This window comes from Notechis scutatus, chromosome 1, assembly GCF_049901735.1.
Source record: "Notechis scutatus isolate UNSWTSFEM ecotype Mainland chromosome 1, rNotScu1.2, whole genome shotgun sequence".
In the NCBI taxonomy this organism is placed as follows: Eukaryota; Metazoa; Chordata; class Lepidosauria; order Squamata; family Elapidae; genus Notechis; species Notechis scutatus.
This window is the reverse complement of record NC_142009.1, coordinates 155,607,214-155,625,673: the sequence shown is the minus strand read 5'-3', so window position 1 is coordinate 155,625,673 and position 18,460 is coordinate 155,607,214. Positions and strand designations below refer to the sequence as shown.

Below are 18,460 nucleotides of genomic sequence, written 5' to 3'. Positions count from 1 at the left end.
CTTGGGACACAGCAATGGTCATAAGTTTGAACCAGTTGCCAAACAAACATCTGAATTTTGATCACATGATCATGGGGGTGCTACAAAGGTCGTAAGTGTGAAAAATTGTCATAAGTCACTTTTTTCAGTGCCATTGTAACCTTGAAGGGTCGCTAAATGAACTGTTGTAAATTGAGGATTATCTGTACTTCTATTGTGGAATTATCCCAAAGTGGCCTGGTTAAAGAAGGAAAAAACATCTATTTGAAAATTTCTTCCTGCTATATACAGGTACCTGCATCAAACGTACTTTTGCTCTAGACATAAGAAACTTGACAGAGCGATCATGGCAAATATCAGAGGCACTGTAAAGTAGCTCCTGGATGTTATTTGCTAATCTGCCCAGTTCCAGTTCTGACAATTTTATATCTTCACCAATCCTGAAAGTAATAAGAAGAATTTGTTTACAAAAATATGCACCTGATATAATTCAGTGGCTACTGTTTGTTTAGAGAAAAAAATGGAACCACCTACTGCTACATGCATGCTGACTACACGGCATTTTGAGATCAAGGTCTTTGAACTAGAGAGAAATTTAATGGTATATTTCTGCTCAGTGGGATTTTTAACTTGGATTTGCATTTATTTTACTATAACTAAAACTAAGAACTTGTTACACTAGGGAAAAACAGTATATAGAAGAATTGTCTCTAGAATTGTTTACCACATCAGTTCTCCAAAAGCAACAATAATAATTCAGTGCAAGAAGTTATTACATAACATGACAGGGATAATCTGTTTTAGAGTAAATACTTATACTGAAGTTATTCCCAAGTAAAGATAACTTCATTAACATATTATAGGCACCAATGAAGATGGAATAGAAAGGAGAACTAGAAATCTCATAGAAAGACTGGAGGATGGGCATGGAATAAATATATCTGAGCAAAGCTTCTCAACTTAGGTCAAAACATATAAATGGATAAAAAACATCAATTAAGACTCTTCCATTGCAATTAAAACATGTGGAAGCAATATTTGTTCTTCTTTCATCCAAAGGCAACAAGGCAACAGAAGCATAGCTGGCAGCAAAAGTCACACAGAAGTTTTTTAATGCACAAACACAGACAGGATGGGCAAGCTGTTCGCTTTAGACAATTCTACACCACATTTGAAAATAATACTGGAAAATGTGACAATTTGCTATTATTTTATGCAGAATTACCAAGTTAAAAACTTAAAATTTTCTGAAACTAACAATTGGTGTTAATTTTTAACTTGGAATTCGCACGTTGTTTGTTTCTTCAGAGAATGCATAAAATAGAGTCAAACCTGACATTAGAGGTTTGGAAATTATGTTTTCTAAGTTCAATTTTTTAAGAACTTTTATGAATGTTCACATTTGTATAGCTGGAACCAATCATGCCTGCCGTTTGGATCAGGTTCGAAGTTAAGGATTTTTGCTACATACATGATCTCAATTCCACCCAGTGTTACACTGGATGAAGTCTGTTCTTTGCTAGATGAGGAATCAGTGGTACATTCAGCTTCAGACACAGAATCGCTACTGCTGGGTTGACTGTCTGGGTAAAGGTTTCTCTGGGAGACAGAATCAGCTACTGTGGATGGAAGGTCTCCTTCACTGAAGGCATCACTTATGAACATGCCTTCATGAGTCAGATAGGCCACTTCTGTGTCTATGGAACTCTCCTTTGCAGAATTGGTTTGCACAGAAATATCGCCCACTTCCTTGCTCCTTTGGTTCTTGTCAAGAACCAAGAGAACCACGCTTCGGATGACATTTAGTGTTCCCTAAAGAAAATATAGTACTTGTTAAAATAGTGTATTCTTTGAAAAATACATGCTTTAGCAAAATATACTGGCTTTATAACATATTAAACTCTACTTGAACAATAAAAACTATTCATCAAACTTCATAATTCACAATTGTCTAACATATATTCTGCCTCAAAACTTACTTTATGCAACATTTGTGGTTATATACATGAACTGCACTAAAAATAAGTGTCGGCATTTTCGCAAATAACAGTAATTTCCTTGTCCACCCCCAATGGTCTGAAAAATTTCAACTGGACTCGAGTGTCTCAAATCTTCTAATCCTGAATGAGAGGTCAGGGAAGATTTTCTGTTTGTGTGAATCTGAGCAAAAAGAGAAATGCCTCCTCACAACTCCAATTACACAAACATTTCTTCTCATGCTTTTGATTGCCGTTTACAAACTTTTATACTCAACATTGGACAGAATGTTGGTGTAAATGCTGGAACGTATGTCTATCTTTTTTTCCCCCTAACTTTGTTTCTATGTCATAAAAAAACAAGTTTTCCCCTGCCAGTTGTGTATGACTCTACGGAGCAGTGCTCATCTCCTATTTACAGCTGAAGAACCAGCATTGTCCAAAGATGCTTCTGTGGTGACGTGGACAGCATGACTATATGTTGAAGGTGCATGGAATGCCTTCTCACCAAAGTGGTACCTATTTATCTACTTGCATTTACGTGCTTTCTGCTTTGGGTTGGGCAGAAGCTGCAGCAAGTAATGGAAGCTCACTTTGTCATGCAGTATTTAGATCTCAAACTACCAACCCTCTGGTCAACAAGTCCAGTGTCTTTAATTGCTTGGCCACCGCACCCCTTTCTAGAGCACAGATGGAGGTAAATCGGGAATGTTATCATTAAGAATTGTAAACATATTTTTACTAAACTCCCCAAGTCAGAGGACTAGTAATAATATTTCCCAACAAAATTTAATCTAAAGAAGTCAGATTCCCAGCAAAACAGGACTATGTTTTCTGCTGCTTGTTCTTAGGACTGGATACTAATAACACATATCTTTTTCTTATCATTTCATTTCATCTATTTTATGTGAAATGGGCAGAATTAGTTTTACTTTAAAATGTGAGGTTGTTAACTGATATTAAAGAAAGACTTTCTTAATTCTTATTGTTCTTAATAAGACAGGATGGAAAATGCTGATTCATACAAAAGAGAAACAAAATACCAAAGCAGGAAGTGATTAGGAATAACATTCAACCCTCATGCTCATTCCATTCATAAAGCCTGGAATTTTCTTGCAAACGAGATCATGTTAATCATAAAGGAAAATATTGCTTGCAGATATCTAATTCCAGGTATGTTCTAATTTGCAGGTTAAAGTAAGATCTATGGTTAAACTTGTCGGTCCTTTTACATACCAAAATCTTACACATGTTTTCTTTCTCCTCTAATTCAGTGGATTAAAATTTATGTCTCAACCTGAGCAAATAGTATTTAACCATTATTTCTTGAAATAAATCAATTTCATTTCACTTTTAAAGTTGATTTGTAGTTATAGACCAAATTAAATAAAAAAACATAGTTTTTAATAAGTCATTGGAAGAAAGGAGAGTAAAATTCAGGCTCTCCAGACTTACTATAGACCAGTCATAATTACCCAATAAACAGCAAAAATATGGGGAGAACTAAATGTAAAAATCCCAGATTAGCAGCTCTCGTTATCTGCAGTTCTAATATCTATTATTTCATGGATCTACGTTTAACAAATATTTTGTTATCCATAGGAAAGGGTTTCTTGTATTTGAGGGTTTTGGTACATGATTCTTTTTGAGAGAGGACTTTTGCAGCATATTGTGTGTATTTTGATCATGCAAAAAATAGGTGGGTTTTATGTATATGGAAACTATACAGTGTATATATAGTTTCATTATCCAGAGTTTCATTATTCACAGCTGTCAAGTCTGGAATAGCACCCCTCCAAATAACCATGGCCACCTATATTTGAACTTTGACCCCCCCCAATGTACTTATAATTTTATTATCTTTAAGAATTATTGCTGACAATTTCCCCAAATGCTTCCTTAATTTGCAGCTGTATAACCTTGTTTGATCAATAACGACAGACAAAAGTCCAGTATTCTATTATAAACTACATTATATCATAAAATCAGAAAAAATAGCATTATGTATTATGCAAGATAAATTGTATTTTTTATATATTTTTATATATATTTATATATATTTAATTTAAAAAATGAATTTTTTTATTAAAAATACAGTATCTTACCTTAATTCTCTTGAGAAAGACAATGAAATTAGAAAAAATACTTTTCAGAAGTTCAAACCACTGCGGAAAATTTAACATTCTCATTTGATCTGCAAGTCTATAAACAATAACAAAATATTATCATTTAAACTTTAATTTAGCTCTCCATTTTACAATGGAAACAATAAGGTCATGACAATATTGTTTTGATGATTAATGAAGCTGCATCTTTTTCTTGGTTCACACAATAGTTGTGTAATCTAATTGGAGTTAAAGCATACTTGACAGCATATCCATCTGCTGTAAAGCAGCGGTCGCCAGGGTGGTGAGGTGGGAATGTGCGAGTGGTAGGTACACACGTGCACAGCTCCATTTGTGTGAATGGCAGATTTATGCGCCCTCCACTAGTGCAGATGGAACTTTGCACACAAACAGAGGGTGCTGATGTTCGTGTGTGTAGCTCCACTCGCATGAGCAGCAGGCGCTTGGGCATGAAGCTCCACTTGTACGAGTGGAGGGCGCTTGTGCTCGTGCATGAAACTCCACTCGCTCAAGCGGAGGGCGCTCGTGCTCATGTGCAAAGTTCTATTCGTGCAAATGGAGCTTCATGCGTAAACAGAAGGTTCCTGCACTCCTGTGCGATGCTCCACTCATGCAAGCGGCAGGCATTTGCGGTCCTGAGTGAAGTTCCACTCACGTGACTGGAGGGTACTTGTGCTCATGCATGAAGCTCCACTTGCATGATTGGAGGGTGCTCATGTGCAAAGCTCCATTCATGCAAATGGAGCTTCATGGGAGAATGGAGGGTTCTTGCACTTGTGTGCGAAGCTCCACTTGTGCGAGCAGAGGGTGAAAAGCTTCATTTGTGCAAATGGAACTTTGCGTGTGGGTGCAAGTGGAGCTTCACGCATGTGTGCTTGCTCATCTCTCCCACAGCCTGGTTTTGAATAGGCTGTGACCTGGTAATGGGCCATGGCCTGGCGGTTGGGGACCCCTGCTCTAAAGCATCATATAGCACTTAAATGCTTTCTAAGCTCAAAACCTATTTTTCCTAGAATTGAGAAGCTCAAAAAATCTCAAAGAGATGTTAACAGATCTGGCTCATATATTTATAGAATGTCCCTTTCTAGTTTATGAACTGAAGCACAGCACTTTCCTATAATCAATATATTTGTTGATCAAATTTGTTTGCTTCTTATATGTGCCGGATGTTCTAAAACTCAAAATTCTCATTTTTCTATATTATTTTATTATTCTGCATGAAAATGGCCAGTTGTTCCTTTTATTATTTTAATCTATACTTTAGCATTATTTCTAATAAAGGCAACAGAATATACCAAGGTTATAAATAAATTTGGATCTTAATTTAATTTAACTTTTAATTGATCATTTCCCAGCATTACCATTTTAGCTAGCATCAGAATATTCCCAACATTAAATCAGAATATTCCCAACATTAAATAATTCACAGAATGATGCAAAAGCAAAATTGCTAAAAAGCAAAGATATATCCATAAAAGTGTAAATTATTCAGATACAGAAAAGATTTTGAAGTGATTTAATTTATACTTACTTTACAACAACGTCTTTGTCAATTTCTTCTGTTTGTGATACTACGTTAACAATACACTGCATTGTACAAAACAAAAGTTTTAGGTTTCCACACAGATTTAATGCTTCCCAACCTTAACCAATTAGAAATATTTGCCTGATGCTAGGCTCAGATAAAATCAAACACTGAAAAAATTAAAAATAAATTGGATTCTACTTTAATTGTACAAATAAGTAAAATTTACTTATTTAGTATTATCTTCCCCCCTACAAACGGGGGTGGGATTCAAATTTTTAACAACCGGTTCTTTGGGCTTAGGTGGTGGGCGTGGCTTGGTGGTCATGTGACTGGGTGGACATGACTTGGTGGTCATGTTATTGGCTGGGTCTGGCCAACTCAATATCACTCGCATCGAGGCATGCATCGCCTCGCCTGGCCTCTCATGACTGTGGGGATGCTGCAACAGTCATAAGTGTGAAAAATGGTCATAAGTCACTTTAAATGGTCACTCCACACAAGCAAAGTACCCGCAAAGGAGGGGGAAAAAAACTCCAGAGAAGTTCCTGAGACAGGAAGTCTAGTCCTGCCAAGAATGTAATACGGGTTAATGGAGAGGCAGTTTCTGTAAGCAACATCAGAATGTTTCCTCCCTGCCTTTCTTACAGGATTAGGCCAGTAATTTCTTCTAACAACCGGTTCTCCGAACTGCTTAGAATGTTAACAACCGGTTCTACCGAATAGGTGCGAACTGGTAGAATCCCACCCCTGCCTACAAATTATTGTGAGGCTGAAGGCACAAACCCAGCTTCCTGACAATGTTAACTCAGTCCTGCTGTCATGATAGTGGTAACACATCTGAATTGCAGAAATTATTCTCAGCAGGGCACCACACAAATCCCAGCTCCTATATGTAGAAATTATGTAGTGTTTGTTTTTTAAATAATAGATACATTTAAATTGAGCCCAGCTTATGGGGTAGGAGCTGACTGCAAATGTTTAAGCAGAGCCAGACTTGATTGACACTTGCATCAGTGAATTCTGGGGCTGACAGCTAGACTGGGAAGTCAGAAGAAGATCCCAGGAGAAGCCAGTGGCAAACCACTTCAACATTATTGCAAAGGAAGCTACATGGATTAAAGTCACCAGGAGCTTGAATGCAGTTTTATAAGCCCAAATATACAAGAAAGAAAGTTTGTTTTAGCAAGCCCTACATATTAATAACTAACTGGGTGCTCTCACTATCACACAAGCTAATCTACCTTCACAAGGGCAAGTCACCACATCAATTCCCCTCAAAATATATTGTAGCACTTTGTAAAAAAGGCTGGCAAAAATATAGGGCATGATCATAGTCTTTTACAGTAGGAGCTGGGTGACACTCTGAAACTCATAATTTTAAAAAGTTGCAATTTTCTAAACTCTAGCTGCTGCTAAATGTTATTATCAGACATCACTTGTGAGAACCAAGATATACTTTTAAATAAATTTAAAGCAATAGATTATGAAGCACAGTGTTCCTTGTTTTCTACAATATTTAGTGAGGAATTATAAAACTTCCCAACAACCCATATTTTAAAATCTTAATTAGCTTACTTCTCCACATAGAAATGTGTAATCTACTCAAAGCAGTGTGATAAATCAACAGTACATGGGTTTTGGCACATTTTTGTAACTCAATTATTAGAAAAGAGAAAGCTATTAAATTATTTTGAAATATAAAATTGCCTGCAGAATACATACTTATATATAAGATAGGTAAAATCTTTGAAACATGTCACCTGCTTTATTATATTCTTTGCTGTGGTAATAATTTCATCTCCATATATTTCAAAAAAATTCAGTTTTCTTTGCTTTAGAAGTCCAAACACTAATGATATAAGCCTTTCCTAGGTAAAGAGGGAAGAACAAAATACGCTATAAAAAATGTAAAACTTACTATGCTAAAACATTAAATACTAAATTCAATGAAAACTGCCCCTGTAATAGGGCTTTAGGTTTTAGGTGCAGAAGTTACAAGATCCTGGTGTGAAAATATACAGTGCATTCAGAAAGTATTCAGACCTCCTTCACTTTTGTCTATTTTGTTATGTTCCAGTTCCTTTGACCTCATGGCTTTTGCTCTGCTATAGTATGCATTGTCAGCTGTGAGGCCTTCTAACGATCAAGAGAAAGGGGAGGCACCTGAGGAAAATTCCACACATTGTTGCAATAGGTTTGAATACTTATGCCAATGTGATATTTCAGGCTTATTTTTAAATAAATGTATAGACAATTCTAAAATTCTGTGTTCAGTTTGTCACTATGGGGTACTGAATTAATGAGGAAAAAAATGAATTTCAACAACTGTAGAATCAGCCTGCAGCATAACAAAACTGTCGAAAATACTTTCTGAATGCAGTGTAATTGTGTATTTACTGGAGAAAGTTAAGACACAGTTACCATAACTGTGAACCCAAACCTAAGAAAGGACAAGCATATATTTTGATGTAACGAAGAAAGTATTTTTGGAGATTATAAAAGTTTTTCATGACTAGATTGAGGTACCACTACCCAATATGTCTAATTAGCAGAAGATCCATTATTCTAATACAAGAGCATTCCACATATGAAATAAATAAATGAAAAGCTTCTTGATTCTGCTATCTTTGTCTTAATATTTATATAGATTCTTCCTCTCCCCCCCTCAATAAAATTTTAGATTTACAAGTTATAACATAGTAATACTTCCTCACTGGATAATACCAGTAAGTGCAGAGGAGGACGGAATAAGGAATTCATGCATCTTTCATACAATGCTTTTTCTGGTGTAGCCCAGAAGAGTATTAGCTCATATTACTGGCCCATGTTCAACTTGTCCATGCTCATGTCCTTCCCAAATGTAGTATAGAAAAGAAAAGATGTACAAATGCAAATTGGGATCAGAATTAATGCTTATAAATCACTGGATATAATTCAAGTTATATTGATGTGGATTACTTTAATGAAAGGAAAAAATAAATAGCATTTCTGACTATGGATTTCAGATTGTGTCCTGAAGGCAATTGTAAATTTATTCAATATTGAACATTGTACCTCTTCTAGAATTTGACATTCTTCCTCCAGAGGTCGGCTTAAATCATTGTGAGAATAAGCAGAGAACTCTGCAATCATCATTTTATCTATCAGTTTTTCTAATTCACAAAGCTGTGATCCAAGATGCCTGTTTAGGATTTTTTTTAAAAATCAAGAAAAAAAGGTTTAGAGGAAATAAAAGTTAATATTGAGAAACATGGAGTGTATTACAATCATAATAATTTCTTTTTAGAATACATTACAGTTCCACTTAAAGATATTCTACTTTGACATTAACTGAAAAGAAATTTCAATTAAAGTGAGAACAAACTGATAAGAAACTGATTGCTTGCATTGTCTTGTTTACAAGTTCTTGGAAGTATCTGAATAACTACTGTTCTAATCAGGATGGCAGTCTGCTCTATCGATATTCTTATATTTTGAGAAATATTCTCTTATTTTATTTATTTATTTGGTAAATTTATATAGCTGCCTGTTCTGTCTCACCTTTCTTCTTTCCCAAAAGATGAAAGAGTACAAACTCACACAAACACAGGCAGGCAAGCTGGCTCGGACTTCACAGAGTTAATTCTTTGAACTGATAATGTCCTTGGCATTTACAAGGCAGACCACAAAAATCATTCACAAAGAAAACCTGAAGTAAGATTAAACTTTGTCCCATACAAAGTTCCAGCCGACAACACACCCACTTTTATCCCCTGTGGGGTGTGGCTCAATGACTCAGCTCACTCTCTGACCCTCCCACGCCTCCTACATTGCTGCTCACGTTTCTCCCTATGACACTGCTTAGGATCAAGCCAACACTCTTCCTCTTGACTCCCTGTCAGGGGCTGCTCCAATATGCCTTCCTCCTGATTAATCTCAGGCTGTTCCTCTGGGTTGTCTGATGAAACCTGAGGCATTATCAGGGAGGAAGGCATTGCCAGAGAGGAAGGTCCTGGGGAGGAAGGCATTCCCAGTTCCTCCTCCTCATCTTCCGAGTCCTCTTCCTCTGACAGCACAGGCTCGGGAATCGGAGCCACAACAGCTGCCCATCTCATATATGTGACTCTGAGCAGCATATAAAGTTAGAAACACAAGACAATATGACAAAATAACAAAAAACATAGCAACAAAATAATTTAAAAGCATTAAAACAAAAGAACCCTTAAAACTCATTTTCAACTCATCTTTCTTATATATTTCTTATGAACACCTCCCCCACTTTTTTTTGGGGGTTCTGCAGCATTGAAAAGTGTAAGCCATTGCTTTGCATGTGGCAAATTCACAATTGAATGTTAAATAAGTTTTATCTGATTGTCATATGCTGCCCAGAGTCACTGCCTAGGTGAGATGGCTATATAAATTGGATAAATAAATTTCCCTCTGCCTTCAAACACAGTTAAATGATTAAATATAAAAATGACTTAGCTGTCTACATACAAAATAAGTTAACAATTATATGATCATGCATATCTAATGAAATCTCAAACGTTACCTACCGGAAACTGTGTATGCCCTGAAGCTCCTGCTGTAGCACTTCCTGTGTGGTTGCAATTAAGTCTAATGCTCCAACAAATTCAGAAGTAGACAACAATAACTGTACTGTAGGCTGTGTTTGGTGTACGGTTGCCATCAACTTCAGCTTATTATAAGCTTTTATACAGTTATTTCTACTCAGTGATAAACTTAATACTTTAAGAGATCCTTCACACATGACTTTGTCTATTTGGCCTATCTTGTCTCGAAGCATTTTTACAGCCTGGGAAGTTTTCTTGAGGTAGTCTTGCAGTTCATGCTGAGAGGTCATTGCATGAAAAAAAGCTTCTGATCGGAGAGAGATCTGATGAGCAATATTTACTTCCACAATATCCAGATAGTGACTAAGCTTAGGAAATAAAAAGAAATCATGTTGGATTTGATCTATCTATAAAAGTCATTATTAAAAAGCCAGAAAATTCATAGTGTGCTTCATTCAAAAAATTGCATCTAAAATACTTCATACAAAGATTTTTTTTACAAATTATTACCTGTAAAACAGACCCCTTATTTAGCACTAAATTTTAGCAAAAACGAGTATATGATCAAAACCAAAAGGTTTCCTGTATAAAACTGAGAAACAGTTCAGTGTTTCTGAATTGCTGCCATGCTTCAGAGAGAAAAACTATTCTTCCCTTCTTGGAAGTCTCTGTGATCTAGTAGAAATTACTCTGTGAATGTACCAGAGAGATGTATTTTCCCCAAATTTTCTGACCCATAAATCCTAATTTATCCAAATCTAATCTACCGTATATGCCGGCGTATAAGGCGACCCGGCGTATAGGCGACCCCCAACATTTCCACTCAAAATATAGTTTGTTATATACTCGCCCCTCTTCCGCATCGCCTTCCACTTTTGCACTTTTTTTTTTTTTTGAGGCACCTTTGTGCACCGTGGAAAGCGAGATCCCGTGAAGCCGAAAGGAGCAGCCAGCCTTCTCCCAGCTCCCAAGGAAAGCGAGGCTCGCACCGCCCGAGCTCCGCTGAGGTATCCGGCTGGGGCTGTCAGGAGTTGTTACCGCTGGCGCAGCTCCGTGCGGCTCCAGTCCCGCGTTGCCTCGGGAAGGGAAAGGCAAAAGGAAGAGCCGCTGCGGCGCTTTGCAATGGCAGCAGCGGCTCCTGGTTTTGCCTTTCCCTTCCCGGGCAATGCGGGACTGGAGCTGCGGGCGCGCCAGCGGTAACAACTCCTGACAGCCCCAGCCGGATACCTCAGCGGAGCTCAGGCGGTGCGAGCCTCGTTTCCTTGGGAGCTGGGAGAAGGCTGGCTGCTCTTTTCGGCTTCACGGGATTCGCTTCCACGTGCGCAAAGTGCCTCAGCCGCGAGCAGCGCAGTGCTTCCCAATTACTATTTGCCGACGCGTATAAGATGACCCAGCGTATAAGCGACCCCCAATTGGAGGCATGTTTTTCAGGGCAAAAAGTCATCTTATACGCCGGCAAATACGGTAGTTTAAAGGCTGGAAAAATACTAGAGCAATATAGAAATTGGCAGAGTGGTAGTTAGTTGCAAGCACACATACCTGACTCTATTTCTGACCGACCTTTTCCAAAACATATTTAGAATTTGCTTTTTGTGAGGGCTGCTATTAGAATGAAGGCTCGCTGGAAAATGAGACGGACAAACATGGTATCTATATCTTAACCTTCATTTGTTTTTAAACAACACAACATGGCATTTCAAGAAAATTATTTTTAATCACCATAATGAATATATGCATATTGTTTACCTTTTCTTGGAGTAGCTTGGAGGAAGCTGCATCATGGTTTCCTTTCCCAGAAGCAGTATTAAAATGAGACCAGGGTAATACTGCATTAAATGTTAAGGGATCATCCAAGGCAAAATCTGGTTTCATAAAAATCTGGGGGGAAAACCCACATCTCACTTATAAATATAATTGATGGATTCACTACATACTATAATTCAGACATTATAATTATATTATTTACTTATCAGTTTTTTTCAGGAGTGTCACAGTTCATGCTGGGTATAAATTATTTAGAATTTAAACCAACCAATCAATTATACCATAATGTATTTATTTCTATTCTGCTGCAATCATCTGACTCATGATGGCTGATATTTTAGAAAACCAATTTAAAGCATCCATAGTGACCTAAATATCATTTTGGTTTTGTTTGTGAAAAAATTATTAATGGTAAAATAAGAATAAAAGAAAACAAAAAATGGGGGATCCAAACAGATTAAAACAATTCTTTCTTCAACATATTCCTGAATGCACCAGGCTACCCTTAAGGAAAACTCTTTCAGAGCACTGAGTTACCCGCAAACAGAAACACAGCAGAGCCTTGGTCCTCATTTATAACTCGTTTTGGAAGAGGAGCCAAACATTAAAACCAATGAGGAAAAAAAAAACAAACCAACTGATCACATGACTTGCTATTTCTGCCAGAAAAAATAGTCAAGAGGGAGCCAACGCCGCCAGCTACTTCTTCCTTGCACACTGACTCCCGAGAAAGAGGAGTGCCGAGAGAAAATTTCTGCTTCAAAATGCATCGAATACTGAATTCGATGCATTTTGAAGCAGTTGAGTGCCGAGGTACTACTGTACTTCCTTCTTTCAGCCACATCCTTTATTTTCTGAGGGTGAGGCACTTGGAGAGTTTTTCTGTACACAATCTGATATTCAGGTTGGATCATAGGTTTCCAGGTACTAATCTAAAAAAGGGCTATGTAAGTCCAAACCAGCACTTTAAATTACATCCTGTTATACTGATATTAAAGACCCTGCAGCTAAGTAGCAGTCAGTGCAGGGTCTGTAATATCAGTATAACATGTTCCAAATGACAGGAACCAGTTAACACACAGATTGTTGCTTTTTGGACTAATTATATCTCCCAAGTAATCCTTAAAGACATTCCCATATAAAATGAAACGCAATTGACTACTGGTGGCAAGAGGTGTAGTAAGTTTTTCTTGCCTTTCTAGCCATAGTTTGCCTCTTGCCGTATCCACAGATGCCATGAGTCCAGGAGGATCCCTCATTGAAAGCCTCTGTGCCTCCCTGTCTAAACATGACATTGGTGTTGATGGAAAGACTTGATAGACAGACAGCACCTAAAATTTGTAAGGCTGAGCCTTAGGGTTTTATTTCCCTTCCACAACCTAAGAGTTTCCAGGCGGGTAAGACATCAATGAGCATCTTCCCAAAAGCCTAGAGTGCCAAATTGTAAAGTTGGCTATCTTGGTGATACTGCACTCCAAACTGTGAGCGCTGATTTTTAATGTTATCAAAAAGTAGGGGAAAGCAGACCAAGCTCTATGAAGAGGCCACATCCTTCTCTATACTTGACTGATAGCACCTGCTGAAGGAGTGCCTCTAATTTAGTTTAGTTTACTTTATTGTCATTGCACCTCTTACAACGAAATCAAATATCAGTGCACATCATGACCATGAAAATAAACACACATCCTTCACCCTTCATACATCCTTCACCCTTCACACATTGAACCAGAAACCCCCAACACCACACCAGCACTGCACTATACAGCAGAATTCAAAAAGCTACTGCCCTGGGATAGAAGCTGTTTTTCAGCCTATTTGTCCTTGTTTTTATTATTCTGTACTGTCTGCCAGATGGTAATAGTTTTAAAAAAAAAGGGTTCCCAGGATGAGATGGATCTTTGAGAATGTTTCGAACTTTCTTAAGGCAGCGGGAGCTATAAAGCTCTTCCAAAGAGGGGAGAGGGCAACCAATGATCTTCTGGGCAATGATGTTAACCCTCTGGAGTGCTTTCCTATCTGCCACTGTTCATTTGGCAAACCATACACAGGTGCAGTAAGTTAAGATACTCTCTATGGTGCAGCAGTAGAAGGTCACCAGCAGTTTCTCATTCAGTTGTTGTTTTCTGAGAAGTTTCAGGTAGTATAATCTCTGCTGGGCCCTTTTGACCAGGGCTGCAATGTGAGAACCCCAAGTCAGGTCCTCTTTTATGGTAACACCCAGAAACTTAATACTGGCCACTTGCTCCACTAGGTCTCCATTGATAAGCAAGGGCTGGATGTCTGATCTGTTTGTTCTATAATCCACTATAAACTCCTTGGTCTTATTGGTGTTGAGGACCAAGTTATTGTCTCCATACCACGAAAGCAACAGGTCCACCTTATCTCAGTAGGCAATCTCCAACTCCATAAGGTGATCCAGTAATTATAATGGTTGACGCTATCAAAAGCCTGCAAGAGAGTCTCCCAGATCCAGATGGATCCTCTGCCTCAAAAAAGCCAAGCATCTAGCAGTGTACAATCTAAAGAAAACTCCATCCATTTCCTTAAAGTTTATAGTCCAGAAGGAATCCTAGATAATGCAACAAGATGACATCCTAGTCTCTACCAAAAACCCCATTCATAAGGAGTCAAGTTTTGACAAATCTAAGTGCTTTTACTTCCAAAGTACTGTTGTGCTGTGAAAATCACTGATTATATGGAATTCCCCGTGTTGACTTTTTCCTTAATAGGTGGTTTAGTCCTCCTAAAAAGATCACTGGAGAAATTAAGAAGTTTGGCCTCCCTTACTTCAAGCGTAGGTCTGAATAGGAGCACATACTTATGCATTTGGTTACAATTATTTTTTAGTTATGTTCATTTGAATAGGTCCCATCATGTGAAAATCAGAAGTAGCAATCAATTTAATCTGGATTGAGCATGATTTAAACATGGCAGTTATGCGTGATTGAAATATTTCCCATCTCCACATTACATAATGTCTCCAGGATCTATATGTATTGGGGTAGAGATTACCTGAGACAAATCCATGGTCACCATGGAGATTATCAATTCCTGGGCTTTATCTGATCCTGGCTCTGAAGCATTGAGTTTGAAGGTCCCCAACAGAAAGAGGTGTGGCTATCCATCACCAGCCCGGAACAGATTCAGGAGCCCAGGGAATTATCTCACTAGGGAACAGGGCAGATAGTAGAAGAGTAGGATCTCCAACTTATCTCTACAACTTGCTTTCACACCCTAACATCTCAAGAAGTTTCCATAATCACAGAAAGAATATCCCTACCTCTTTCCACTTCCCTGGCTGTAGCAACAAGGCTGAAGGATCTAAAATCTGGTAAGTCTGATTACAGAGAGAGTGATATTGTCACCCTTGCCTGTAAAGTATGTCAGATCTGCCTGTTTGTCCACTACCAAACTGTGAATAAAAGAGTTTTTATTACAGACAGATGTGGCATTTACCACCCTGAGGCTGTTACCCCAGCAATCTGATCACCTGGCCCCCAGCCACAGGTGGATGGATATGATGACAGAAATCAGGATACAAAATGGCATTGTTTGAGAAATGGGTTATGGTGCAAAAAAGGCTGAATTCAGATTCATGCCCAGTTATCTCAATCCAACTCCAAAATAGTATCTACTACCTTTTTTTTCTAAGCATGTCAGACCAATTGTTCTAGGTTTTCTCTTATTGTTTTGGCCATTTTTAAAGCAAACGTTTACTTGAAATTGGCAATAAATAAAAGTTGAAATGCACAATATTGTAAAAATGTTGGTGTAAGTTTGTTGTAAACTAAATTGGGAAATTTTAAATTTTAACACCACGGCTTATGAGCAGACAATGAAAGAAAGGAAAAGAAGACATGTAAATCTGGATATTTTTTTTTGTCATATTCTAAATGTTAGTCCAACAAAGGTAGATAAAATAAAATCTTACAAAAGAAAAAAAAAAAACATGGAAACAGCAGAGAACTGTGCTAAACTTTCTAAATTGCATACTTCTTTGTATAAAAGAGTATGTCTATTTGTCTTCAGGTCATTTTTGACTCCTTCTGATTGCCTGGACAAGTCCCTGTAGTTTTCTTGGCAACGTTTTAAGAAATGATTCGCCTTTGCTTTCTTCTTAGGTCTAATTGACCCACATAACTCATCATGTCTAAGGCAAGGCTAGAAATTATCATCTTCCAGTTTCTAGCCTGGTGCTTTAACTACTACACCCTCTCCCCTCCCCCGCAAAACACTGAATTATTAAAGAATGCATTACCATACATACAGAGTAAATTATTAGGCCAAATATTTGAATAATGCACTTTTTTCTTCGTATAAGTAATCCTCAACTTACCACCATACTTGAGCCCAAAATTTCTGTTGCTAAGCGAGAAATTTGTTAAGTGAGTCTTGCCTTATTTTACTACTTTCCTTGCCCCATTTGTTAAGTGAATCCCTGCAATTATAAAATTAGTCCCACAGTTAAGTGAATCTGGCTTCTCCATTGACTTTGCTTGTGAGAAGGTCGCAAAAGGAGATCACGTGACCCCAGAACACTGCAACTGTCATATATGTGAATCAGCTGTTAAGCATCTGAATGTGACCGTGAGGATGTTGCAATAATTCTAAGTGTGAAAAATGGTCATGTCACTTTTTTCACTGCTGTTGTAACTTTGAACGGTCAAGCAAACTGTTGTCAATCAAGGACTACCTGTATTTCCTATGAAATATTTTAATCATACCTTAGGTACTTGTTCCAGATCTGTCCTGGATTTATCTAGGAATAAAATTAAAATGAAAATAAAACAAAATTAATTTACATGATAATTTGAATTATATACACCCTCAAGAAATTGTTTATTCACTGATTATCTGTTACAAAATAATAATAGGCAATAATAAAGGCTTTATTTTTAGAATTTATACATTTTTAAAATTTAATTTAGAATATATTAAATATTATTCTAAGTAAACCCGACATATGACAGATACTGATTAAAAATTAGAAGAAAAAATAAAAACGGAACGCTACCATGAGTATGCAACAATGTTCTGTCAAAAGTATCTTTAGGAGGACAAATACTCTTACATTTCTCATGAATCTTCTCTTTCTGTAAAAGAAATCAGATAAACAAAATGTTTGGCTTGAAAAAGATGATGAAAAACATTTTTCTAATATGTTAATTTCCTTACCCAAGAAGAAATCTTTGTCAAAAACTCACTGGGAAAATAGAGTGTAAGTGACATAGTATCTACAGCATAATTAAGAATTAATATCTTATTAATTACTATAAAACAATGGTTTTAAAATTCTCTAAATTCTACTCATTCTAATTTTATCATTTACAAAAGTAGTAGAGCTAATTCATTCAATGAATTAGGTGCAATCCAAGCTGGCTTGATTATCTGGGAGGAGTTTGGTTCTGTTTGTCCTAAAGTAGTGAGCAGGGTTGCTTGTGACTTTTAGGTTTGCCATTACTGTTTTAGATGCATATCCCTCTGGTTAGCTAAGGCCTACCTAAAGGCAAGGTGTGATTGGTTTTGGCACTGGAAGATTCCACTTTGAGAAAGAAGGTGGTGCTACTGGCTCCCAAGGAAGCAATGGTCACTCCTTCCTCAAGAGATCATTGCTATTTTGGACAATTTCTTCCAGTGTCTAACCTTCCTATTTTGGAGAAGAACTGAAGAGAAGGAAGTAGCACAGCAACTCCAGTGAACTTTGGAATATTTTCCAGACCCCTTTCAATCGGGATTCAGACTTGGGAATGGGACTAAGATAGCACTGATCACACTTCTACATGATCTCTGGTGTGACCTGCCCTGTCTTCTGGAGCTGGTTCTGATCAGTGCTGATACAGTGGGAGAGGTCCAGCTTCAATTTAATTCTAGCAAGATTAAGTGGCTCTGATTTTTACGATCCTGTGGTTTTGGGGATATCCCATCTCTTGCTCTGGATGGGGCTGCACTACCCCAGATGTTGCACAGCTACAATGTGTGCCACTTGCACCCATTCCTGGACTGTGTCAGCAATTACTTTTGGTATCCAGTGGTGGGATTCAAATAATTTAACCACCGGTTGTCTGCCCTAATGACTGGCTGGGTGGCTGTGGCTGGGTGGTCATGGCCAAAGTTGGCGTAGCTGGGTTGGCATCATGTGGCCAGCTCGACATCGCTCGTGTTGGAGGGTGCCTGTGGTGGTCCAGGCAGGTCTGGGAGGATCCATCGTTTCCAACAGAGGAAGGTGAGACCAAGGTAAGAGCCATACCCTTGTCCTCCTGAGCAGCCTCGCTATCCCTCTCAGGCCAAGCAAAGGACCCCTGGACAGCAGCGCAGGCTACCCAGAGCCCTGGCCAGTGGAGGGCAAGCCTGGGAGCTTAGTCCTCAAGCTCCCAGGGCACTGGGACCCCACAGCTCAGCCCCACTTCTCCAGCTGTGCTTACCTCCACCTCAAGGTTGCTAGTGCTGTGCTCATTCTCCTTGGGCACGTTACTCATGGTGTATATAGGGGTAGGGGTAGGGTTAGGCAAAGTGTCTGGGTCAGAGGGAGGCCCA

General features: G+C 38.1%; 1 protein-coding gene across 3 annotated transcripts in view; it reads right to left on the bottom strand.

Annotated features, from left to right (window-relative positions):
- Nucleotides 1-18,460, bottom strand: part of VPS54 (VPS54 subunit of GARP complex) — a 52,477-nt gene that overhangs the window by 19,874 nt on the left and 14,143 nt on the right. For 2 of the 3 annotated variants that reach the window (XM_026668434.2, XM_087949112.1), the window contains exons 5-14: nucleotides 16,941-17,019; nucleotides 16,651-16,685; nucleotides 11,909-12,040; nucleotides 10,145-10,530; nucleotides 8,664-8,790; nucleotides 7,370-7,477; nucleotides 5,613-5,668; nucleotides 4,061-4,157; nucleotides 1,451-1,791; nucleotides 275-419 (exon numbers count right to left, since the gene is read on the bottom strand). In XM_026668434.2, the coding sequence (XP_026524219.1) occupies nucleotides 275-419; nucleotides 1,451-1,791; nucleotides 4,061-4,157; nucleotides 5,613-5,668; nucleotides 7,370-7,477; nucleotides 8,664-8,790; nucleotides 10,145-10,530; nucleotides 11,909-12,040; nucleotides 16,651-16,685; nucleotides 16,941-17,019 (1,506 nt within the window). The remainder of the gene's footprint in view (nucleotides 1-274; nucleotides 420-1,450; nucleotides 1,792-4,060; nucleotides 4,158-5,612; nucleotides 5,669-7,369; nucleotides 7,478-8,663; nucleotides 8,791-10,144; nucleotides 10,531-11,908; nucleotides 12,041-16,650; nucleotides 16,686-16,940; nucleotides 17,020-18,460) is intronic. The other variant, XM_026668436.2, reaches the window with a different exon arrangement.